This window comes from Penicillium macrosclerotiorum (assembly GCF_028827735.1).
Source record: "Penicillium macrosclerotiorum strain IBT 26536 chromosome Unknown utg000008l_segment0_segment0, whole genome shotgun sequence".
NCBI classification, from domain to species: Eukaryota; Fungi; Ascomycota; class Eurotiomycetes; order Eurotiales; family Aspergillaceae; genus Penicillium; species Penicillium macrosclerotiorum.
The window spans coordinates 45,502-70,131 of NW_026643087.1; the positions used below are offsets into that span (position 1 = coordinate 45,502).

Consider the following 24,630-nt stretch of genomic DNA (forward strand, 5'->3'; position numbering starts at 1 on the left):
GATTTGGAAAGAAAACCCTGACAAAATGTAGGTATAAGGTCTCATCTTTCTCAATAGACCCTAGATCGTAGTTGTGTAATATCTTGGCAAATATTAGCTGGCAGAGTCGTACGCCAAGTAGTCGTCCAGGGCAGGCTTGTTGACCTATGCCAAAAGGAATATATATATCTGTTGCAGTGATTGACCTCTTTGGATTATAGTGCTTGGAAGTTGCATCATAGAAGCGGTACGCATCAAATGTATCGGGTTCATGATAATTATCAGGATCCCTGTGGATTAAATGTGCCGGTAAACCGATATTGGACCCCGGCTGCAGAGTCATATTCAAAGAGGGAAGATATAGAGGCTTGATCACACGACGGTCGGCAGTTTCTATAAAGGCAGAATTAGCAAAGTCATATTTAATTGATGGGAGCAACCCGCCATATATTGGTCCATGAAAGCGGAAGATTTCCGTGGTGAAGCTCTCGAGTATTGGCGTGTGATTGAAGACGTCAATCCCCCACTGTCCCTGGCACTGCTCTAGAGCAGCAGTCAGTTCCTCCCTCAAAGGAGTGATGTAATTTGGTTCGCGCATTATTTGGAAAAGCATATAGGTAACCACATCTGGGATAGCCGCCATCAGCTCAAAGTAGCGCCACAAGAATTGGTTCGTAATCCATTCTGAATATTGTTTTCGGCCAGCCGCATCCCCTTGCTTACTATCTTTTCTTGCTGCCTGTTCAACCATGATATCTAAAAATAGAGCATTGCCTCTATTTACAACTTTCTCTTGTTCATCAAACTCCTGTAATTGCCGGGTGACTTCTGGTGCAATTAACTTCGTCGCAACGGCCATAGATGATCTCAGAGCGCGGCAACTGGGTGAAAAGCGCCAGGCGAGGAGACCTAGAATTCGAGGAAAAATTCGACGATCCGATGATTGGGATGACATACTTTCTAGATAGATTTTAATTTGCTGTGCAAGGACTGGGTTCTTTCTTAGTTCAGAAGAGAGGCTAATTGAATAACAAATCTCAAATGCGATTTTAGAGATCGTCTCCCATGTAGGGTATAGATGCCAGTCTAAAATACGGTTAATTTTCGATAATATTTGTAACTTTGGAGATGAACCAGTTCTCACCGTCATTATTTGCCTCATTTGCCTCATTTGAACCAGAAAGGAATTGTGGCAGAACATGGTCGAGCTCTTTTACAGCGACACCTCCTAAAAACTCTGGGAAGCTAGTATGAGCGGGATTTTTGAATTTTGTATCTCTTTACATCAAAAGACTTACTCATTGGAAGGTTCTGGACGGCTGTATGGACAGCGTGAATTCCAGGTTCCCAACTTGGGTCATGGATACCCTCCAAGAAGAAGTCCTTTGATAGAAAATTAACATGGACCTTTTCACTCATGATCTTGAGTTATATACCTGTATCAAAAGTTTGGCAAAACTGACATGGCCTCTAGGCAAATTGATATATTCTTTGCTGCATTGAGGTGGAAGCACAATTATAGTACCAATCCCAAGGGGGTCCGTATGAGCAAAAGGCTTCCCATTTTTGGTGTACTATCATCTAGCTTTAGGTATCTGAGATATGAATCCGGTAAACTTGTAATAAAAGTATTGAACATACCATCTGGTAAGCTCTCTGCAGTTCTTTTTCCCAATTAAATTCTGATTTCCACCATTGTATAAGAGGAGTAAACCAAGTTCCATCATGAACGAGGGGAATATCCCCAACCTCTTTCCTTTGTCGTCGATAATACAGAAAGTCGGAGAGTAATATCAGGACTATCAAACCAATAACAGCCGCCGGAATGGCACTCCATAACTCTTTCGAGTTTAAAAAAGAATTCCCAAGCAGTGGCATTTTTAGACGCTCAGTTATGTTGTATCAAGAAAAAATGTAGGACATTAGAAGAGCCCATTTATATTTCAGTAAAAGCAACCTTATTGATAAAGAAAACAAGCAAAGATACTCCCAGCTCTGTATCATAAGGTGTGAATACTGTACCTCTGAAAAAGAAATAGACGACTTATGGAACTATAATAATCAATAAATTACAAAGTAGTACAACAAGTTTCTCAACGGAAAGGATACGAAAAAGAATAAGCCAGGAAGAAGTGATAAAGGGATAACATGGGGGAGATGCTCAGTGTGGGGAAGGAATTTCCAATTTTTACCGGGAAAGGAAGGAAGAGGAATCTCAAAGAGAATTATACATGTTACACACGACACTACGAGCTCAGTCAAAAAAGCAAGTATCTATGTCTTGCCCGTGAATTGAGGATGGTGACCAGGGCAAGGAAGTTGTTATAAGCATAGCGGAGCGTTGCTGGTCAAATGGAGCGGAACGTAAGTGGTATCTGAGCCCCTCTCTATCTGTAAGTCCCATATCATGATTTCACAAAATTCCGAGAGTACTTCGAACTTGATTTTGCATACATGATCTTTGTATCTGAAATTTCATATACAGCCGGCATTGGGTTTACTCTTTTCTCCGCGGGAGGAAGCGTCTGCATGATCATTTTGCCACAAATCAGGTCGCAGTAGGTCAACAGAGCTTTGTTTGATTGACTTATTGAAGAAATCAAGCAAATTGTTATACAGAAATGTGTAACAGTGAATCCATATTGTGGTCAGGGAAGGGGCAAACCTGTCTGCGAACCTGTGTTACGCGCTGCTAACTGGTGTAGTGGGGAAATGGCCGACGAAGGGGGACCTCTGATTGGAGGATATCGTTCTAGTACACAGTCTTTACAGAATATAGCTTTGCATCTCTTATATGCAGAAAATCAACCTTTACACATCTGTCGCTGAAGCAGCTTTCGTTTCCTCTCTGAGCGGCTTCCTTCCATTGTGGTGTGGTGTAGTTGGTTCGCTGATGAATCTCATGCTGCCTGCATTCGCAGGTTTGCCGTAGAGTACCCTGATTCAGTACGATCTGTCTCGCTTTCAAGAATTTTTCGGAATGCAAAAGTTCAGGACCAGGAGTCTGGTTTCTATTCTCCCGATGTTACAGAGAGGAGACCACCATCTATGTTATAAACAATGCCGCAGATTGGCAGCATGATATATTTAGCAGGATTCTATGGAATCAGAGCCTTAAGAATCTTAAGTTCTATTTCAAGAACGAGAACCAGAACGAGAACCATGCCGTGGCAGAGCTTCGGCTTCGACTTCGGCTTTCCCTAGCATTATTAGATTGTCTTCCGCTCCTTTTATATACATTTGAAAAGCATCGCTTCGAAGATTTTCAGCGACCTGCCCAGATATCGAACTAGCGAAGCCCTGACCTTTCTGCGCTTTCAATACATCCCATCGCTACTAAATTTTAGACTTAATTGGGGAAAGAATAAGTTAACTATGACATCTAGCTTACTTTATCAGAGACCCAGAGGTACCATTTAGGCGTCTTCCGCCAATTGTCTATCCATTCTAAATGCCTTCCAAGCCAAACATTTTTACCTTGACCACTTTCCAAGTCCGTCAACTCTATCTTAATCTCTTTTTCATAGTAGTTTAGGCTGGAATCAAAGATTTTCAGTCTTCCGATTTTTTTTCAAATTCTTGAAAGACTGCATTTGATGCCATATCGTCGCCTTTGAACCTCTGCTTAAGCTGTCTCATCAGCTCTGCCCATATATAGTTCTGTAAATCTTTGGACATATCTTTGAGCCTTCCTTGGTCAGTAGTGATGTTAGCCAAGTAGTGGTGGGACCAGAAGGGTTTTTGATATTCTCATGGGGAGAACAGATGCTTTCTCCTTTATATAGACCAGTCTTACAATACCAACCGTGGAAATGGCGGAACTGCTACTTCACCTGAGTAAATTATGGAACCGTTTCCTGTCTTATGATGTATAAAAGGAATCAATATAGAACGGACAGAGGAAAGAGTATGGATTTTACGGGCCAATTAAAAGAACGCCGTTATGCCACACTTTGCTTTTTGAGGCAGATTGGGCAAAAATAGGAATCCTTGAGCAGGTTATTGTAGTTGGTTAGTTCGCTGGCAAATTAGCTAAAAGTGACTGTAAATAAAGGAAGTCACTGTAATTTCTATATATTGAACCAGGGCGCTCAGCGGCAAGCCTGAAGATGCAGGCAGGAAGAGATAGCTCAGCGAACCAACCAACAAACCACCACACACCACGATGGAGGAAGCCCCCCTCACAGGAAGCAGAAGCAGATAGAGCGAAGAGAGTGTTAGAGTTGATTCCTCTCCCTATTGGAGATCTGAAGCTATATCCTGTAAGGACTGTGTACTGGAAAGATATCCTCCAATTAGAGATCCCCCTAGTAGGCCATTTCCCCACTACAATATATATACAGAACCTTGATCGAATCTGACACAGAGTAGTGAGTGTAGGTATTGGTTTGTTGGTTAGTTGGTCTGCAAACTGTCTGATTAGCTAGTAGTTGGATCAACATGAGGATTGAAAGGCGCCAATATTTTCTATTTACAGATACTTCACGCGAAATCCAGGCGAAAAAGCTACCAATCTAGTGATACTTCATAGAGTTTCTATAGGATTCACTCCAGGCAATGGATTTACCACTTTATACCGGTTAGACTTACTTTGTCACTGCACGGCGAGACCCAGACTAGCATACTTATCCAGTCCCCGGTGGCGAAATAAGACTATCAACTTCTCGTCCCACGTCGGTTTCGCTTTGCTTTTGTCCTATTGGATGAGCATACATGCTCGAGCTCCAGTAGGCTAGCGCCAGAGTGACTTAAGCGTAGACCAGGTCCCAATAATAGGGCTCCATGGGTCTATTTTTGGGCGCCCCCTCAATCATAGAGTTAGGTTGTGGACTCAGGTGACGGTAATCGAACTGCATGGTAAGGCGCTACAGGTGGGTCCGGCGGCTGCGTGGTGGTACCTAAACAGCGCGTGCTGGGAGATAAAATCACGTGTTATCCAATAACTGCCTCAAATGGCGTCGACTGACGCCGAGAATTGCAGTCATGTGGCAAATTCAAATGGCTAAATAACTAGCGAGAACAATACAAATGATTCCAACATGCAGGAAGGGAGATAAGCTGCCGACCTTATCGTTGCAGATTGATCGACAACGTCATGTGGCGGCAGTCTCCCCGCCCACTCCCGCACCTAAACACCCATCTTTCTTGCTGTCTTATTCGCGGGTAATTTCTGCGAGTCGTAATAACGGCGTTGAAGGTCTAATAATTATGATTCATCAAAAGAGACCGAGTGCCCGGACAATCGGGCAGATCGGCATGGACCGGGCGTCGAGGGCTCGTCAGGAAGACGCATCCCTTCTGCCGTTCGGCGAGTCGTGATATGCGTTGCAATGTATACGACGATCATTCAAAGTCCCGGGATCGGATGAAGCTTAGCAATCTTTTCATACACTTTCATGAACCGCAAGATAGTCTCCTTCTTATCCTCTTATCCTCCCTGGCCACCAGACATAGACTAAATGGCCGGTTCTTGAAGCGAAGCTGTTCTATGGGGACTGTGACAACAAGGTACCCTGATCATAGTGTTAGCGAAGGCAAGTCAAACATAAAATCTATGAGTTTTTACCTGCAGCTGCACCCTGAACGCACAACGGGAGGTCTCCAGGAACGTCCGGCATATCGATATTTTCCTTGTCAAAAAGGTCATCCAGAATATGTCTCGCCATGCGAAGTTCCTGTTTCAGTTCATTGTTTGTTCTTTTGCTCCAATAGTTTTCATTGCCCCTTCCAGATCATTTTGCTCGACGAATGCTGCGTTGTGTTAGTCACTCTTCGCTTTATGATCGCAGGTTTGTGTCTTCTCTGTCAATCTACGAGCCGAAAGGGCCTTTTCGCTTTTTTTTTTTTTTATTTTTTTTTTATTGAATTTGACGATTTCTGCAACGCTTGTTACAGAGCATTTATGAAACCAGCGAATGAATCTAAGGATAAAAATAATCTTCAAATCCTAAGCTAGAAGTGGCTAGCTATCCTTACTTCATCTGATACTGTAGTGACCTACATGCGATTGACAATATTGTACTCGGTAGAACTGCGGGATCCTTGCAATGGATTGGGCATCTAAGAGAACAGCCTCCACTCCGTAGAGCAGAAACCCTTTCCTCGTACTCTTCTGCCTAGAATCAACTGTTGAAGATCCGAACTTTTAATGAAACGAGAGTGACGTACCGTTTGTTCTGTTGTACCCTCAAATTGCATACAAAATTGTGGTGACATGCTCCAAAATATGGGGTCTAGGAATCACACGGAAACACCTTCCTAGGAACCCAATTGGGGGGGGGGGGGGACTTGAAAAGGCGACCGAGTAGAATCCCAGAAAGAATGCGAAAGTCAGCTGCTGATTTTGCCACAGGGCCCGGACTATCGAAGAGCTCCGGCATGGTGTACAACCCTGTAGTATCCTGAGCTCCGATTGTAGGCTTGAGTGCATATAAACCTTTGGTCTCAGTCGCCATGCTTATAAGGCTAGATCTAGCGGCTAAAGCGACTGCAGAACCAGTGGATGAGCCCCCAGGAGCCTGCTTAGTATCAGTACAAATGAATAGCATATGTAATTTGATATACTCACGGGGTGGCTAAGTATCTTCTCATCATCCTCTATTGCAAATTTGGTGAGTGAGAACTCGGTGATCCGGGTTGTCTGCAGAGGGATGACGTGTGGGAGAGAGTGTGAGAGCGCATGCGCAGGGGTGCGGATTGGGAGATTCTACCACCGCACGCCGCCCCGCCAACCATCCCTGCGACAGGAGCGGCAGCGGCAGCGAAGACGACCTGATCTGCTTGGAAGCTGGATGGACTGAGGCCACAAATGGTGCATGGTTTGGTTGTGCCCTCGGTAAGGTGCCGAGGACTGCCGCGTAGAGCGACGACCACAGGGATGGTGTTTCGCCTTTTCTCGTTCCAGCTATTTCTTTGGGTTTGCGTTTGATTCTGTGAGTCTTTTTTTTTTTTTTTTTTTTTTCCAATAGGCGCTGATTGGCCTCATGTGGCTGAGAACATTTCGTATGCGCATTGGGCTGGAAGCCAGAAGGCGCAAATCCCTGTATAGCACCTTTAAATAGAGGAAGCTCCAACAGAAATGAGAATGTTATTTGATTGATTGAAGTCTACGGATCATGGAAGGCCTACGAAGTCCTGGTGGACTAGAGATTCCACGTATGAAGATCACGAATGGAAAATATTGGGTCCCAAAATCTGGTATTATTTGAATTTATGTGAGAACGTATCAAAAACGTGCGTAACCCTGGAAAATCGGGATCCACCATGGAGTAAACGCTAGCAACTGACCACCATGAGAATACCATCACAGAAAAGGAAAGCGAGCGAAAGGATGCAGCCCGCTACAGGAATTTGGCGAAAGGGTTCAGTCCCTTAAATTCCTCCTCCAGAATGGGCTCGGGTGGTGTCATCTCGCCTTTCGCCTCCAAAAACCGACGAAGAACCGCCAAATCCTCCTGAGCACGGCCGCAAGCGTCCTCAAGCTCCCGATAGGCCTTATGAGCAGGCCCATAATCTCCTGTATTGACCGAGTCCCGGATGTCACTGGCATCGAGTGGAGATCGGTAGTAACGGTTGAACGGAGGCAAGTGCACACGCTTGTGGCAGGAGTCAGAAAAGGCAGAAGAAACCGGGCGCTTACAAATAAGGGTGGATGGAGCTGGATGTTGCATAATGGAGGCAATCTGAGCCCGCTGGGAGAGAGTTAGAGTGTTCGAGGAATCCGTTCGCATGGAAGAGGGACCTGCGGCCGGAGGAGAAGACGGAGTCAAGTGTGCGGCCGCAGAGGAGGCGTCATCGGACATGATAGAGTCCTGGCCGGGAGCAACAGGAGACGGAGACTGCACGGAAGCAAGGCTGACCTGGATCGAGCGACCGATTGAGCGCAAATAGATCGAACCGGGACTCTGCGCACGGATGACCGACAGGATGAATTCGGGAAGAGTGTGACTTGAACGAAATGAGCATTTGGCTCCACCATTGAATCCGCAGTTGGCACAAGCCCCCTTGAACACAGGTTGACCCCCAACCACGAAGAAGCAACAGGATGCAAAGGGACCGTGTCCTTTGGCACAAGAAATGCAAATGTCAACGGTTGAAACCACCAGACCGACCTGCTGGACCAGAGCCGAACGAATCTGCTGGTTACTGTGTAGCGCCTTTGGCTGACGGCGCCAGTCCAGGGAACGGACCACGGGAGCTGCCAACAGCGCCTTGTAAAGAACCGTCGTGCCTACACGCGAGCGATCAAGATTCCCCTTTACATCCAAACCGTGGAGAACAGTGTTGGAAGGAGTCATTGAGGAAGGGGTCGGGCTCACAGTTGAAATCGGGAGCGGACAGGCGAAAGGACGCTCGAGGGGAGCAGCAGGTTGCGCGAAGGAAATTTGTTTCGCAGGAGAAAAGGTCGAGTGGATAGTTGGAACTGTGAGAGAACGCGTGTGAGAAGCAGCCGGTTGTGGGTAGGATGAATCGACTCTTCGGGGAAAAAAAGGCATCCAGTGAATGAAAATCGACCAGGAAGCAAAACCAAGAGCGCCGGGCATGGAAAGCCTTTGTTTTGGCAAGATTCTACCTCCATGCCCGAGAAAGGCCGTCTTGAAGCTCTACCCATGTCTACAGTTCCGAACAGACGTCAGTTACCTTTGACCCCCCGAGGAACAAGGATATCTCCATTTCCACTCCAGACGACGGCAACGGAGATGATCTGCCCATGAACCATCAAATAACCATACCCCATCCGATCACGGCTACCGTCAGCACCGCGATGGAGCTCATCTCTTCGGCGATTCTCTCCCCCAGCAACATTCCTTCCTAGAGCATTACGTCCCGAGAGCTGTCGATCCTGACCGAACCGCGCAGGACCACATTGGAAGAGTCAAGACAAGCACAGACGCTGACGTGGAGCTCTGCCTGCGCTCTTCCAAGCAGGACTGGAGAAACCTGGTCTCCAGCTGTAGGGACACCGAGACACCCTGGTCCATTTGCCAAACTCGTCATTTCCATAGTATCAGTTTTCGATGAATGCCGGAGTATTTGAATGCTCGAGTCCGCCTGAAAGATAGCCCATATTGCGGCATGTTCAAGGGGGCGCGCGAGACGGTGACTCTGTACGAGACGTCAAGTCAGCGTACGTGATTCCTCCGTCGATGAGGTTAGGGCCATGGAGTGTCTTGTCAAGCTTCAAGTTCTGAACTTTTGGCAACTCTAGCACTCGTTTGAAATTCTGAAAGTAAAGCTAGCTCCGCTCAGTGTTGAGCGACTGAAGTCACTGATTGACAGCCACGACGACGACCAGCCTGCGTTTCAGAACTTGGAGTATTTATCTTCGAGTAATCACGGAGCAGTCCGTGAAGGCGATGTAGAAGTCCAGAGTCAAGCTCTCCCAGCTGCGCAGATGATTGAGGCAGGGTACTACCCGCCTAACGAGGATTTGGCCGAGGAGTATCAGAGCAAAGTAAGGGAACTTTATCTGGTCCACAAATGGTAGCTAATGTTAGGTTTAAAGTATATTCTCAGGAACCTTCACACTGAAGTCCCACTGCTTGCGCTTTTCCATGGGAATGGAAGAGAATTTCGGCATGATTCGGGCTCCTTTGAGCTTTCCACGCCTCCTTCCCGGCGAAGTCTACGAAGCAGCTTTCCCATATATGTTCACGGACGATGCGTCAAGGCATTACATCTTTTTCCTGTTGTACCCGCGTGGCTATCATCGTCGGGATTCAGCCCTCTGCCGAGACGAGGGTGTTGCGGATCGTCTGTATCTCGACGATCAAGTCTGGAGAACCAGCTGGTCGCCCCCTTCTGCAGCCACCACTCGGCGTCACCTCGTCACCTCGTCACCGTGATCCCAGCCTCACATGTTGACCTGTCCAGGCCTCAACCCTGCTGCTGACTCACCCCAGTTCGACACCGCACACAGTGCGCGAACCAGGAAAATGTGACCCTGGAAGCGCCCGCCGCAAAGTTGACCCCCTTACACACTCATCCCACGTCTCCTTTGCTTTCCAGATCCGATCCGGAAACCCTACGCGCAGATGGAGCCGTGGCGGCATCTTGCCCCATGGATTATTCCGCAGCGCCAGCTGCTTCAGGAAACGACTGACCGGATGGCCCCCTGGTTGCGGGACAACCAGCAATCCTCTCCAGACCCGCGAGTGATGGTGCAGGAGGTCTGGTTCGACTCGATGGACAGTGTCACCGGGGATACACGGCGATTGATCTATCGCGGCGTAAGATGCTCCTCCCCCAGGCCCCGGATATGGGGAGTGTTCACCTCCTGACCCCCGTGCTCCGTAGGCGGGTCGGTATGCGGTGATCCGCACCACCGCGGGGACCAAATCCCCCACGAATCGCACCCACGCATTCTACATCCCACTCTCCGGGAGTGATCATGGAGCCGGCGGCGTGTATTTGGGTGATGGAGGAGGTTGCGCTGAGCGCCAACGTCACCTTTCTGATCATTCAGCCTCATTCGAGACTGGAGGTCGTGCCGCGAGATGACCAGAGTTCTCGATTGCAGCATCAGGTGGACTGGTGGAAAAGTCTGGTCCAGCCCCCGACGAAAAAGCCCGTGGTTGTCTGCCCTGTACCCAAATGTAGGCGCATCTTCAGTGAGCCACAGGAGTTCTACAAGCATTTTCGCGATCCTCAAAATGGCATCGAGCCGAAATTGCACCAGGAGCTCGGGTAATGTCGGCGCCACGGAGACTGGTCAACCTTCATTCAGGCGCTCCGAAGGGCAGTTGGACGCGCGATTCCGTCCAAGGAGGTTCCGGGCCAGAGCGCAGATTGTTTCTTGCCCGCCTTTGTAGAGGAGCAGTTGTACCGAGATGCGTTTCGATGAATGGGATATTTTCCCTCGCGCTCACTCTTCGGTCGCCGTGTGTTCTGTTCGCCTGTGCTGCTAAGAGCCGCGATGTAGCTCAAGAGGAACGCCGGGTTGAACCCCTTACTCTCCCCCGCTGCTGCCCGCCGCAGGTATGATCTGCCCATGCGGCCCTGATCTCGCAAATCATGATTGGTTTCGTGTATGGTTCTAGCGTGTGACTTTGCTGGGCGCTTCTGTTGCGGTGCCGGCTACAGAGATTTCAAACGATTTCGAATGCGCCTTCCTACAAGGTACGGACGCGTGAGAACGCTCCGCCGATCCGAGATGAAGAATCTTGATACTGCGTGCCTGGTCTTGTACTCTCTCTTCCTCCTCTTTTTTTTTTTTTTTTTTTTTTCTTCCCATTTTTCCTGTCTTGGTTTTGAACGTGGTATGGGATGTGATTCATCAGGCGGGCCGCCTCCATCTCAGAGCAGAGAACTTTTTCGAACCTCGGAGCTGACCATGTCTCGCTCAACACCATTGCCTCATTACCTGGTTCCCCGATGCGATTGTGCCGTAGTCAATCATAGGTGTATTGTTCGTTGGCTCCTTCCTCTGTATCTTTTCTCGTGGACGCATATGGTGACCAACGATCCTCTCCAGTACGAATGTACTTCGCTTCGAACAGCACATCACTTCCTGCTCGATCGCGGCTGATCCGGGGGAGGTTACTAAGCTTCGATAGATGTGGCGACAGAATACTTCCCCCACGGTCTAGATGAGATCGAAGCTTCATGGCTGCGAGGAGGAGAAGGATTATGAGTGAGGCGTTGACTTCCCAAAATCGGGCTATATCCCCCCGCCATGACCATCTGTCGGTTAGTTGACAACAACGTCGCCCCGCCGAAGATCCGCCTCTTTGCCTGGAATGCCGCCTCCAATTCTCACCATCAGCGCAGACCCAACCAATCGTGTAACTGTACGGACTGGAGGCAGCGCGCCACCTTGCGGAGGTGTCAGCTAACCTGACTGTGGGCGGGGGGAGAATAGCTCGCTGGGACGTGCAAGGAGGCTGCTTCAAGTTAGAATGCTGTATAGTCATTCTCGAAATCGGCTTCACCAGTACACACTTACACTCTCTTTCTCGGCCCCACTGCCAAGGCTTTAGCGCAGATCATTTATTGAGCGGGCCGCATTAAACTGAGGGAGCAGTAAAATGTACCTCTGTAAATTACGGTATTAAGCACTGTAATACTGTAACACTTTGCGTACGAACTGTCCGTTGAATTCCATAGAACCACATAGTTCCATCTCCGCCAATCCAACAACACGGATTCCGTGTTGCCTTGTTTCGAGATCTGCCACATGGTATCAACTCTCCATGCTAGCCTGCACGATGTAGATCTGAAATACTGGTTGTTACTGTACACAACTGCGGCCGTTATTTAGCATTATCATGTCGCCCCCAACACTCCCGTTAGCTATCATTTCAGGTACCTAGAGGCTGTCGAGATTCCCATGTGAGTCTCCGAAAGAGACTGTCTACATAGTAAGGGGTTTCCCTTCAAACGAAGGGAAATCATGTACTGAACCAACTACTACTGTAAGAATTCACGTGAGCAAACTAACCACGTGCTATGTACATTATAGGTAGGGCACAGTAATAGACTATTTTCAATTCGCAATATTCAACGCATTCAATCTCTGCGTAACCTGCTGCGTCCTACTGTGATCAGGACCGAGGGCATTCTTGTAGCCTACCAGAGCTCGCTGGTACATCTCCTCTGCCTCCTTCAGCTTCCCCTGATCAGAGTAGAGAAGACCAAGGTTATTGACTATATCCAGAGTGGACGTGTGATCGGGACCGAGAGCCCTCTCGTAGCCTACCAGGGCTCGCTGGTACATCTCCTCTGCCTCCTTCAGCTTCCCCTGATATTTGTAGAGATTCCCAAGGTTGTTGACTGTATTGAGAGTGGACGTATGATCGGGACCGAGAGCCTTCTTGTAGCCTACCAGAGCTCGCTGGTACATCTCCTCTGCCTCCTGCAGCTTCCCCTGATCAGAGTAGAGATTCCCAAGGTTGTTGACTGTATTGAGAGTGGACGTGTGATCGGGACCGAGAGCCTTCCCCTTGCCTACCAGAGCTCGCTGGTACATCTCCTCTGCCTCCTTCAGCTTCCCCTGATCAGAGTAGAGAAGACCAAGGTTGTTGACTGTATTGAGAGTGGACGTGTGATCGGGACCGAGAGCCTTCTCGTAGCCTACCAGAGCTCGCTGGTACATCTCCTCTGCCTCCTTCAGCTTCCCCTGATATTTGTAGAGATTCCCAAGGTTGTTGACTGTATCGAGAGTGGACGTGTGATCGGGACCGAGAGCCTTCTCGCAGCCTATTAGTGCTCGCTGGTACATCTCCTCTGCCTCCTTCAGCTTCCTCTGATTAGAGTAGAGATTCCCAAGGTTGTTGACTGTATTGAGAGTGGACGTGTGATCGGGACCGAGAGCCTTCTCGTAGCCTACCAGAGCTCGCTGGTACATCTCCTCTGCCTCCTTCAGCTTCCCCTGATCAGAGTAGAGATTCCCAAGGTTGTTGACTATATCCAGAGTGGACGTGTGATCGGGACCGAGAGCCTTCTCGTAGCCTACCAGTGCTCGCTGGTACATCTCCTCTGCCTCCTTCAGCTTCCCCTGATCAGAGTAGAGATTCCCTAAACCATCAAATGCTTTCCATACCGTAATATCAGTGTTGCCACTTGCCCAGTCCCCATGACGTACATAATTTGCGTGTGGAAGAAGACGTTGCTGCAGCTCGGAATATTTTCTGTCACTTGAACTTGGTACACTGTATCCAACTGATATTAGTGCCAGTTCATTGAGCAAAGTCAAATCCGTATTTTTGTCTATGCTAGAAAGATGAATGCACCAGTCTTGCACTACTGGGTGTATTGCATAGCTTCCGACTTGTTCCTTAGTCTCAAGCAGAGAGAAGCCGATGAGATTCTTGACGCCGGCGCTAAATGCAAGTCCGCTCGATATAGTCCTTTCAAGCCAAACAGGAACATCTGAGCTATGTTGACTGCCTTTTATCAATTCATACCAGATATCCCGATTATCAAAATGAGCAAGTAGGAGGAGTAACTTCGCTGCATACGGGTCCCGCTTCTGGATCTCATAGTATGAGATCATCCATGTTTGTAGCAAATTACCCTGTTGATACTGGCGTTGCGGATTTGACTGCAGCTGTAACTCGGACCAAGATTCTTGGTAGTACTGCAAGTACTCAGTGGCGCTAGTTCCAGTCTCACGCATAAAGGCCCCGGCGATAACGATTGCTAATGGAAGTCCGTCTAGACGACTAGTAAGAGCAAGGGTATCTATTAATGTTAGTGTCATCACTGGGATCTGTGTTTTAAAAGACTTAGTACCCGGATTGTGCTTAAGTCTGCCAGTGGTATCTCTAGCTGATACGCCGCTGCTTTGCAAGAGTAGTTTGATCGCATCATCGGAGTCCAGTTTGTTGAGCTGAAATGACTTCCCTAGCTCAGTCAACCCTTGGAGCCTGGATGTAAGAAGAATGGAGCCATGGTCGGCAGTAGGGAAGTATTCTGCGATATCATATGCATCACCAGTAGCACTATTAACAGGGGAGTATTGATCGATGTTGTCAAAAATGATTAGCCAGCGCGAGTTTCCCTCTAACGCTAGCCAGCGTAATACATGCCTAGCTTGTTGCTCTACCTCCTCATCATTGACCGCCTTATTATTCTGAGGCTGTCCTGGTAATCGGGGCAAGATGGAGCTCAAAGATTGCAAGAGTGTGCCTCGATCCTTGCCACTTAGCCAAAAAATGGCAGTAAAATCGTCCTTGTGTGAGCGCGCGAAGCGAATAGCTAGCTGCGTCTTCCCTATTCCCCCAAGCCCATGGAGAATCGCAACTTTGCGTGACTGGGGATTTGCGGGCCGTAAATACTGCCATAGCTGGTCTAGCGTGTCTTGTCGCCCGAGAAAATTGTCAATCACTGGCACAGCAGTAAGGTCCAACGGAACATCAAAGCGATGAACTAAATATATTAAGCATCATTCAGCAAGGATTTCTCATCAGATCAGGAGTAAAGTTGCTTGACTTAGTCTCTTACTAGAGTCTGGTAAAGTATGTGCCGTTGGGGCACTGTGAATTTTATCGGTTGGGACAACTAGGAGAAGCTCCTTGGCATAGGCCGCCGCCACGGCTGCCGCATATCCTTGCCATTCTTTATTCTTATGTGAGTCGGCGTAATCACAAATTCCCCGAACCACCAGACATGGAAAGTCATTCATAAGTCCCGCTGCTTCCATCTCCACACAATAAATCCCTAGGTCCCTAGCTAGCTGGTCTCGCTGCCTGCCATCTCTCATTAATTGATTCGCGGAGCCAATCAGTCCATAGTGTACAGCTGGTTCTTGGTGATCTCGTGGAGGTCGTGGAGACAGTTTAGATCTATCGCAACTAAGACAGGTACCAGATGCGACATCAGATACGACATGATCATACTCCACTTGGAACAGACAATCCTCTTGGGTTGGTCGCGCGAATGTTGTGGCCTTGCGAGGTGGCATTTTGGCTTGGATGTCGGAAACGAACTCGACCACTCGGCTTTCTTCTGTGAGATGATGAGCTTGGAGGGTAGCGAGAGCAGTTAGCAGAACTTTCGGAGGCCGATTAAGCATTCCCGTCCGTTGTAACTGCCCACCGCTTAACACTTTACCAAGATCGTACTGAACCACCCCTCCTAAGGTGTCTGATGGTTGGCTCACTACGATATCCCCGAGTCGAATATCCGCATAGTTGCTGGGCACTCCTCCAGCAATGCCAACCATTAAACCAATACGAACGCCGTGAAAGCTAGACAGCAGCTGCATCCCAACTGACGTAGCTGAAGTGTTGCCATATGCCCCACTCGGTAAACCAGCAATAACAACATTGTGCTCCCCGACATTTCCCAGGATATATGTATTTTGATCGTTTGGCGGGCGCGGTAAACTCGGGTGTATTACGTCCAACATCAGCTTTGCAGCTGCCATCTCAAGGGGCAGGGCGCATATCCATCCAACGGTGTAATCTTCGTGAGAGAGAGGGATCCTGGCTTCCATGATAGGCTATGTTGCAACCCGGTATTCGCCCTGCGATAAGAAGCCAATCGATTGGAAGGCACCGGAAGTGAAAGTGGGATATTGTGAAGCGCTGAAATGAACCAGATTGTTAGGAGAAAGCGGGGCAATGTGAGGCTGCACACAGACCCCCAAGCTGCCAGATACGAGCTCACGTGTCGCGCGCTGTCCTTGGCCTACCAATCTCAAAGCAGGAATGGCTTAAGATATGCCGGCCCGGGCCGTCCCTGGGGTTACCAGGCGTAGTGGTTTAGTAGCTTAAACGCATAGAACTGTCGCGAGGTCTACAGCGCTATTGTGCATTACTTCACGTGATAACTCATGAGAATTCCATCGAATAGAAGACTTATAATTAGGACCAGATGATGTCTTAGGCTCGGGACTATTGTCGGCCCGCCTTACCAGGGGGGGGGGGGGGAAACACGGTACCTTACTGAGTCCACGTAGCGCGTTCATCCCAAACAACCAGGCCACTTTGTGTCGAGCAACATGGCGCCGAACCTCAAAGCCCCACAACTCGAGTTGATTCATCATATGATCGAGGATCGAGAATAACTCACTAACGTCGTCGCAGATGGCCCATGCCGCCGGCTGCAGCAAACGATCCGTACTACACATTAGCTCTAACCTTGCAGTATTTGGGAAGGTCAGGGCGCCACGAAATGGTGTTGGACGCCCGCGAAGTATTACGCCGTCCATGTTCGAAGCTCTTTGTGAACATTTGATGGAGAAGCCAACTCTATATCAAGATGAAATGGCCCTTTTCCTCTGGGATGAATTTGGGAAACATGTGACGATTCAAAGCATCAGCAGGGCGCTTGCTTCGGTCGGGTGGTCGAAGAAAGCAGCTCGACAGATTGCAAAGGAACGGAATGCGGATCTACGGGACTTCTACCTCCACAACCTATCTTTTTTCAAGTCGTACCATTTAGTATTCGTGGATGAGTCGGGATGTGACAAAAGGGCTCGGTTTCGACGGATAGGTTGGTCACCTCTCGGTGTGACACCAGTTCAGATCTCCAAATTCCACCGCGACAGACGCTATCAGATCCTCCCTGCCTATGCCTAGGATGGAATCGTCCTATACCGGGTATTCCAGGGCGCTACTGATGCCGATGTTTTCGAGGATTTCATTGAACAACTTCTTCAACACTGTAACCGTTAGCCTAAACCAAAGTCTGTCCTCGTTATGGATAATGCTTCTTTTTATCGTACGGAGAAAATCCAGCGGATGTGCTTGGATTCTGGCGTTAAGCTGATATATCTCCCCCCTTATTCACTGGATCTGAGCCCAATTGAAGAGTTTTTCTCTGAGTTCAAGCAATTTATCAAACGAAAATGGAATGAGTATAAAGTAAACCCAAACCAAGGTTTCGATGCGTTTCTCAAGTGGTGTGTTGACGTGGTTGGCTCAAGGGTATCGAGCGCAGAGGGTCATTTCCGAAATGCAGGTCTGATAATTGACGAGCTTTGATTTCTCGCCAAGCGTATAGAAAATATGTCAAATCATATAGCCGCCCAAAAGAACCAGCCAGGTTAACTAATGCTCGCATTAAATATCCGCTTCGCTTCTCACGCATCCATTGTAGTTGTCCACCCAGTACCTAATGTCCTTGAAAAAACACCGAGCGATACCCCACTTGACACCACGCGCCTTGAAATAATTAGGATCTTTGTCTTCATCAATCTGCGCCAAGTCTAGTCCATCCTCTAGGGCTACGTCGCACGCCTTTCTGACCTCGGATTTCAAAGCCTCGTCGGCCAAACGTGACTGTTGCCAGTTGCTGTATTCTCTCACAGCAACATCGAGAAGTCCAGAAATATGAATAGTCGGAGAGTCGGCTGAAGAACTAGCAGTCTCTGGATGTGCAGATGATGACAGCCCAGGTGCTTGTAAGGCTTGTGTTGGAAGCACATTTGTGATAGTAATAGGAGGGCGGCTTGTCTCTGCGGTGGATCGATTATTGGCTCGCGGTCTATCGAGCCGTTGTCTCTCTGCTCTATAGATTTGCTCGCGAATCATACCAGGCACATCTTCATGCGACTGCAAAATCCCGCCGCTCTGCACATATTTAACCAGACTCTCCAGCTGATATCGGTAGAGCTTGTAATGCTTCTTTCCATAAGGATCCTGCCAGCAGTGCGGACCTAGTTCACAAGACCCAGGACAATGCATCAAAGCATATACCTCTTTCCAGGCAGGCGGCTCTCCTGAGGCTGCTTCCTCAGCATAGATCTGTCAGTCTCGTTCTTGAAGCATCCGCTGGGTAGCAGACGAATTGCCTCGTTTATCAGTGGTCCTGTTCGAAGTGTTCTCCATATAATTGAATGAGACAACCAGTCTCAGTTTCTTGCCAGCAAGAACAAGGTCTCCCCAATCCAAAAGCTGTTTTTCTATACAGTCCCAATCAATGTCGGTTCCATCAAACCTCAGAGTGAGGCCTTTCTATCGAGTGGCGGATACGACAACAGAAGTGTCATCCGATTCAAGTGTTCGACGTGGATACTTTCGTACAAGCAGCTCCTTTAGCTTTGGTTGCAAAAAGAGCCTCCAGTGAAATCGAGGGGCTAGAACCAGATCTTGTTCTGTGTCTTTCGCCACCGTCCTGTTATTGAGAGTGACCTTCCACTCGATCAAGTAGTGGATACAAGTCGGTGGATCCTCGTCATATGTTCGACCTTCCTCCCAATCACCAAATTGGAGTAACGGAAGACTATTCTTTTGCGAACCAGTTTGTTGTGGGGAGGAATAATCGATAGGGGGAGATGGGATCGACGTTGATGCTGCCCAAGTCGGACGGGGAGGTGGGTGACCAAGAAGGGTTGCCGGGTGTTGGGCCATAGCCAGGTGTTAGTGCATAGCCGGGAGTTAGTGTATATTGTGATGTATTGTCCCACGGGTCAGGCGACATGCTTCGTTGAACGCTATGTTCACAATGGCAGAGAGAACTTGGAGTCATTCTCTTGGGGCTACTGTAACGACAGACTAAGGGTGAGTGATGGTTAGTTCAGGCTTACACCATCAGGCACCGTTGAAGGTGCTGTTTGCCTGCAAACAACCTCCAACTGGTTAGGATAGTCGTTGGCTGCTAGTCTCACTTGTTGAGGTTCTCTGGGCCAGAGACGCCCTCGAAAGTGATGACTAGCACACCTTGTAGAATAGGAGGAAGAGAAGGAGAACGGTTTCTCCCAGCAGATCTTCGAGTTACTTGGCACAAGGTGGCCTTCCCCACATGATCTGCAGCCATCCACCGAAGAATTCCATAGAATTTCCATGACTTTCCTTGTCATACGTAGTAACGTAATCTTACAGGGTTCATTACTTGGACCATACACGGGCGCATTTTACTGCTCCCTCAGTTTAATGCTGCCCGCTCAATAAATGATCTGCGCTAAAGCCTTGGCAGTGGGGCCGAGAAAGAGAGTGTAAGAGTGTATAAGTGAAGCTGATTTCGAGAATGACTGTACAAGGCTCCGCGCTTTACACAACAAATGAAGGGCCCGCTTACATTGCTAGTTTCCGCGTGGCGTGGAACTGAAGCTGCAATGCTCGTCACTGCTCGTACGCTGTAACATTGCGCCAAATCGGCGACGATCATTACTGTCCCGCCTGCGCCAATGGAATTTTGACATGAACTGTTGTCATACGCCGACTCGGGGTCCAGCCAGAATGCTCTCTGCGCCGCTGATATCGGAGTTGGTTGCACTGTCATGGAAAGTTCCAATTCCCTTGGATTGACAATACAATAGGGCCTACACACCTTACCCCCCCACTGCTTCCTCTCATGAGTCCATCAATTGCACTCTGAACTCGTAGATCTTCTTCGCCTGTACCCGTTCAGGTGGATGGTGAACGGCTCGCTTCGGCTTGTCGACTCGGCAGAGGGAGCGGTGGTTATTCTACTAATCGAGTACGCACCCGACGCAACCATGATCCCGCGAGCCTTGATGAGCATGTCGGCGTGGTTGGAGAGGGGTGCCAAATTGAAGCGAGCCCAACTCAAGATGCCTTGCGCATGAAGCCACATGCGCGAGAGGCGGCGCTTCAGAGCACCTTATAAGCAGAGGACCCTTCAACCAGAAGGAAACGATGGACTGGATTGATTGATGGAGAACGGGACGATGTGGTGCCCCATGTCGTCAGGCGGATCGTGCCGGCGCGCACTGGATGAGAACAGAGTTAGGGTGACAGAATGCGGTTCGCGGGTGCAGTGGACATTGATGATGGGCTGGCATCGGCGAGAACATGGCGCTTCGAGCTCAGCGCGGCGGGGCCGCGATTAGGAATAGGTGGATCGATGGATGGAATTGTACATGATATTCTCTTTATGTTCGTCTCTCCGCGAAACTATCGACGAGAGGTCTATATGATCTATGTTGATGTGTATATATGGGTCTATTTGGGGGCGGCTGCCTTCCAGAACAGCCAGCCGAATGCGGCCACGAACTTGAGGCCCGCGGCCATCCACAGGGCCGACTCCATCCCGCCGCTGCTGCGGCTCAACCACCCGCCCACGATGGCCCCAATGAGCAGGAAGACAACACCTCCGACGCGGCGGTTGCGCTTAACATTGCCCGTAGGCTTCTCCGTAATCTTAGGGTCGGAAGCGATATCGAAATAGACGCTGGTCAGAACCACCGTCGGAATCTCATTGTACCCCAAGGAGCGGCTGCAGGTCATCGCACCGGCCGACTGGAATGCCAGCAGGGCGATGGGAATGAGTTCCAGGAAGAGCGGGCCGCCGTCTAGGGACGCGTCGCTGGACGTGTGAGGGATGAGGTCGGCCTCGATCAAGGCGACGGCGATGATAATCAACGCGGTCTGGACCAGGAAGGACACAAAGAGCGTGCCGCGACGCAGAGCCCCGACATGGCGCATCACCACCGAGAAGATCATGGCGCCCGAGAAGAAGGATGCGATGGAGACCAGCGATTTCAGCCAGCCCCAGGGCTTGCTGGTCGGTTGATTGGAGGCGCCAAGGCCCAGAAAGATAGTGTTTCCTGTTTCCACCATCGACGTATGAGCATCACGGGTTGTTCAAAGCTGATGTGTGGCGGTAAGGGGGAGGCGCTTACCGGTCTGCATGCCAAGGAAACAGGACCAAGCATTGTACGCGCTGCTATCGCAAAGACCCGTGAGAAAGCATAGCAACAGACAGACGAGATCGGCATGAGTTGGATCGAGGGTTTGCTTCCATCGATACGCCACCCCGGACTGGCGTGGTTGGGCGGGCGGGGAGCTGGCCTCGAGGTCGGGGGCGACCGGCGGCGCGGGTTTCTCCATGGGGGGAAGTGTCAGGGATGAGCGGCTGACAAAGATGGGGACGGAAAGGGGCGAGCGAGGAGCAAGGGAGAGAGAGGGTGACAGGGAAAGAAGGAGAACAGCCGAACAGGCACAGCAGAGGATGTACGTGATATGAGACAGAGAAACACGGAGAAGACCCTGCGCATGGCCACGGGGAAGGCGGAAAAGGCCGACGTCCGGGTTTTTTTCTGCCGGTGTGCAGTTCTAGCGCCGAGTTCGTGCGGGGGCGCGTGGGGGCGCGTAGGGCTGACGCCACCAGGATGAGCCTGGATTGGACTGGGTCACCGCTTCAAGTCGGCTCCTATTGGAGATCCCGAGACACAAGTACATAAGCTATACCCGAATGATTCTCGTAATTGTGTCACTATAGTAGGAGACAGTTTGAGCTAGTAAAGGATCAATCAATATTCTTATTCCTGTTGGAGCCTCCTCTATATACAAACTAGTAAAGGATGGCGTCCAATGGAACGTGATGCTCAATAAGATGTCTAACTGGGGAACTATCTGGCAGGCGGTGTAGAACATCTCCTGCCTCGCTGACTAGCGTGTTATCGCGCTGATGTTGGAGTTTACCCGGGACATCATACAAAACTAGCGAGGAAACAGGTAGTCCTGTGAACGCGAGACGCACAGCGAAATATGTGGGTCTTTGCTGTATTCTGCGGCTTCTCATTCTCAATGTTTTGTCTCATCACGCTAAATACAAGTAGTTTTCAGGTCCACTGGCCCCACATGTATCAGTCAAAGACCAGACCTCTCACGACTCCCGAGACTATCTCATTTCATGTGAGAATACCTATAGCATGATCCTTTTTCCTGGATGACACTCTCCGAGAAGGTATTTCTGCCTCTACGCGAGTTGGTTTCATGACAGCCACTGATGACCCGAAGTCTCACAGTTTCTCAATGTGAGAAAACGTACCCCAGGCCTTTTGATCAACAGTCTCCGGGGCGTTCATGTGCGATCACTCGATTGCAGCATTCTCGGAGAACTGTGGCGGTCATCCGATATGCCAAAAGAGAGGGGTCGGGGCATCATTTAAAGCCAGGGCTGATTGACCCATGCTATGACATGCGCCGATAGGGTGACACAAACTCTCTGTCCTGCGTTGGCATAGCAGCGGCTCCCCTACTTGCATCGTAAAAAGGCTAATGGTGTCAGGGATATCACAAACGGAATAGTTGATCAAGAAGATAGTCTGATCATCTTTTAATCAACGAAATGAAACAAAATACACTAAAACTCATGTGATTTGAATAATTTTGAATATAAGAGTAGGAATAGCTTTCCTCTTAAAATGCCCTCCCTGGATATAGCTTTCACATACAGGGCTATAGGGTGTAGAAAGTAGAGCCTCCCGTCTAGTTAATCCTATCTTAGCCACGTATATTCTGAGAATAATTGTAATCTAGCCCTATATCTAGGTGTCTACAGGCTGGTGGAATAAATGTTTTTACTCTCAGAGCATTCGCTTCCTATTGGAAATCGGCTGATCTTCTGTTTTCCTTTGAAATAAGTATTATAGAAACTGCGCCCCGTGCACTGAGATATAGTGAAATAACATACAGCCACATAGGAATTTTTGGTTCAGAACCACGACTCTCGTCGTATTAGAAATATGGAAGTCCTTTGACAGAAAATAAGGCGAGCCTGGTGTGCATCTCTCTTCTTCTTTTTGCTATGCTTTTATCTTCAGATATTGGGTCTTGAGGATTCATTTATAGGAAAATAAGATAGGTTCAACTAGAGATCAAGCGATATGAAACTGGATGAGCACTCCTTACTATGAATAGACACAGATATTGACCAAAAGCCATAGCAGAGAATCGGTATATTATTCCTCATCAAAGGAGAATTCTTCCACTGGTTCCTTCAACAGCCTCACCGTATTCTGTCGTGTAAAAAACTCTACTCGGGGGTTCTTCAACCTGACTGTCTTGTGATAGGAATGGTGCTTTCCACCCTTCCAATCTTCTTTCGTCCCAAATAGCATAGCTCCATTCCCAGTCAGTCTCAGCTTGTCGATCGTAGTCAATAGACTCTTCAAGAGAGTTTCCGGGGCCATAGCCTACCAGCCATGCCTTCATCCAGCCTACAGAAGGCTTTTCAAGAGGCGGCAAAGTAGACCAGAGCTGTTCAAAATATGTAGTCTCATGCAGGTCCGCCGGTTCAATAAACGGGAAACGGTCCTCCCACAAAGATTCGATCCTGAGTCCAATGAATGGTCCGGCCCAGAAAGCCCTTGTATTTTGGCAAATGATGTTACGTCGTGATATCCGATCTGTATGTAGAATGCGATATAAGAACTCCGGTCCCAGCCCCGCTAATCCATCGAAATGGTCATCGAAGTGAATAAGGTCACGTTCAGATTCAATTTCGCAAGGTGCAGGTGGTCTTTGTTCTTTAGGAAGGACATCGCTGAAGTACTTGCATGGTGTAGCTTTACAGAGCTTTCGTAAATCATCCGCAATCTCTTCAGAAATAACAGTGATTTTGTCCGTGAGATAACCTAGTACGCTGCCCATTTCCTCGTATTCCCAAGGGGGCATCGTGCCATAAAACAGCCGATATGCGTTCTGCATAATAGGCCGCTTTCCCTGCGATCTTGGTCGATCTATTGATTTATCTTCGGCGTCACCAAATTGCCAGACTTTTCCATGCCCACATGAGTCACAGCTTGGGTTGTTGAAACACCTAATGGGATCCCCGAAGATATTCTTCATAATCTGAAGTCTGCATATTGCCCTCAAGAAACGATACTGTTCTAAAGGAGACAGTTGCAAGGGCAGATAGTTATTTCGCCATTTAACAGGCTCAATCCATGGAGGCCTCGGTGGATTGTGTGAAAAGTCCTCAATAAAGAAAGACAACATTTTCCGGAAATTGAGCAGCTTTATAATTTCCTCTAGCCCATCCGGTTGGTTTAATTGGTTCGATGGAGATTGGCTGGACTCGCAGATCTCATCTCTACGACGCCAGCGATCCAGCAGGGCGATAGCATTCTCTCTCTGAAAAGTATAATGCACGCTTTTAGACCGTATTGCAGTGAGCGCTTCTGCTAGGCTAAGATATCCAAAAAATTGCTGCTTTACATGAGAGTCGAGTAGCTCATGTCTGACCACGAGGTATGCCTGGTGAAAGGCAGGCGATGAAAATACGATGGATTTGAGAGAGTCAATGTTATGCACTTGGAATAATATGAGAATCTTCAATTCGTTAGGAAGACCCTCAAGCGTCGGTTCAGCCTTGAGAAAGTGTTAGACTAACATGATGACACTAGGTGCTGTAAGCTCACCATATCTCATGAATATGCAGTGGGCAGATGCCTTGGAGGGGAAGTGAAGGAGGGGTTGGAGAAAGCAGAAATCTTAATCCTTCCGAGGCTTCAGA

The 24,630-nt window shown here is 48.8% G+C and overlaps 9 protein-coding genes across 9 annotated transcripts; 3 read left to right on the plus strand and 6 right to left on the minus strand.

Annotated features, from left to right (window-relative positions):
• Positions 1 to 1,076: 1,076 nt before the first annotated feature.
• Positions 1,077 to 1,398, minus strand: N7462_008229 (cytochrome P450; the record flags this gene model as incomplete). Its single annotated transcript, XM_057079944.1, has 2 exons — positions 1,077 to 1,216; positions 1,278 to 1,398. The coding sequence occupies 2 exons, from the start codon at positions 1,396 to 1,398 to the stop codon at positions 1,077 to 1,079; spliced, it is 261 nt and encodes an 86-aa protein (XP_056930272.1).
• Positions 1,399 to 7,319: 5,921 nt separating this feature from the next.
• N7462_008230 (DUF3716 domain-containing protein) lies at positions 7,320 to 8,276 on the minus strand (the record flags this gene model as incomplete). Its single annotated transcript, XM_057079945.1, has 1 exon — positions 7,320 to 8,276. The coding sequence occupies one exon, from the start codon at positions 8,274 to 8,276 to the stop codon at positions 7,320 to 7,322; it is 957 nt and encodes a 318-aa protein (XP_056930273.1).
• A 778-nt stretch (positions 8,277 to 9,054) lies between these two features.
• On the plus strand, positions 9,055 to 9,824 carry N7462_008231 (kinase-like protein; the record flags this gene model as incomplete). The annotated part of the gene is made up of 3 exons (XM_057079946.1): positions 9,055 to 9,078; positions 9,188 to 9,433; positions 9,513 to 9,824. 3 exons carry the CDS (start codon positions 9,055 to 9,057, stop codon positions 9,822 to 9,824), a joined length of 582 nt encoding a protein of 193 aa, XP_056930274.1.
• Positions 9,825 to 10,013: 189 nt separating this feature from the next.
• Positions 10,014 to 10,479, plus strand: N7462_008232 (uncharacterized protein; the record flags this gene model as incomplete). The annotated part of the gene is made up of 2 exons (XM_057079947.1): positions 10,014 to 10,208; positions 10,276 to 10,479. The coding sequence occupies 2 exons, from the start codon at positions 10,014 to 10,016 to the stop codon at positions 10,477 to 10,479; spliced, it is 399 nt and encodes a 132-aa protein (XP_056930275.1).
• Positions 10,480 to 12,463: 1,984 nt separating this feature from the next.
• Positions 12,464 to 15,916, minus strand: N7462_008233 (Pfs, NB-ARC and TPR domain protein; the record flags this gene model as incomplete). Its single annotated transcript, XM_057079948.1, has 3 exons — positions 12,464 to 14,160; positions 14,212 to 14,847; positions 14,923 to 15,916. The coding sequence occupies 3 exons, from the start codon at positions 15,914 to 15,916 to the stop codon at positions 12,464 to 12,466; spliced, it is 3,327 nt and encodes a 1,108-aa protein (XP_056930276.1).
• Positions 15,917 to 16,508: 592 nt separating this feature from the next.
• Positions 16,509 to 17,003, plus strand: N7462_008234 (uncharacterized protein; the record flags this gene model as incomplete). Its single annotated transcript, XM_057079949.1, has 1 exon — positions 16,509 to 17,003. One exon carries the CDS (start codon positions 16,509 to 16,511, stop codon positions 17,001 to 17,003), a length of 495 nt encoding a protein of 164 aa, XP_056930277.1.
• A 483-nt stretch (positions 17,004 to 17,486) lies between these two features.
• Positions 17,487 to 18,776, minus strand: N7462_008235 (uncharacterized protein; the record flags this gene model as incomplete). The annotated part of the gene is made up of 2 exons (XM_057079950.1): positions 17,487 to 18,170; positions 18,450 to 18,776. 2 exons carry the CDS (start codon positions 18,774 to 18,776, stop codon positions 17,487 to 17,489), a joined length of 1,011 nt encoding a protein of 336 aa, XP_056930278.1.
• Positions 18,777 to 20,330: 1,554 nt separating this feature from the next.
• On the minus strand, positions 20,331 to 21,218 carry N7462_008236 (YoaK family protein; the record flags this gene model as incomplete). The annotated part of the gene is made up of 2 exons (XM_057079951.1): positions 20,331 to 20,935; positions 21,011 to 21,218. The coding sequence occupies 2 exons, from the start codon at positions 21,216 to 21,218 to the stop codon at positions 20,331 to 20,333; spliced, it is 813 nt and encodes a 270-aa protein (XP_056930279.1).
• Positions 21,219 to 23,084: 1,866 nt separating this feature from the next.
• On the minus strand, positions 23,085 to 23,789 carry N7462_008237 (uncharacterized protein; the record flags this gene model as incomplete). The annotated part of the gene is made up of 1 exon (XM_057079952.1): positions 23,085 to 23,789. One exon carries the CDS (start codon positions 23,787 to 23,789, stop codon positions 23,085 to 23,087), a length of 705 nt encoding a protein of 234 aa, XP_056930280.1.
• Positions 23,790 to 24,630: the final 841 nt, after the last annotated feature.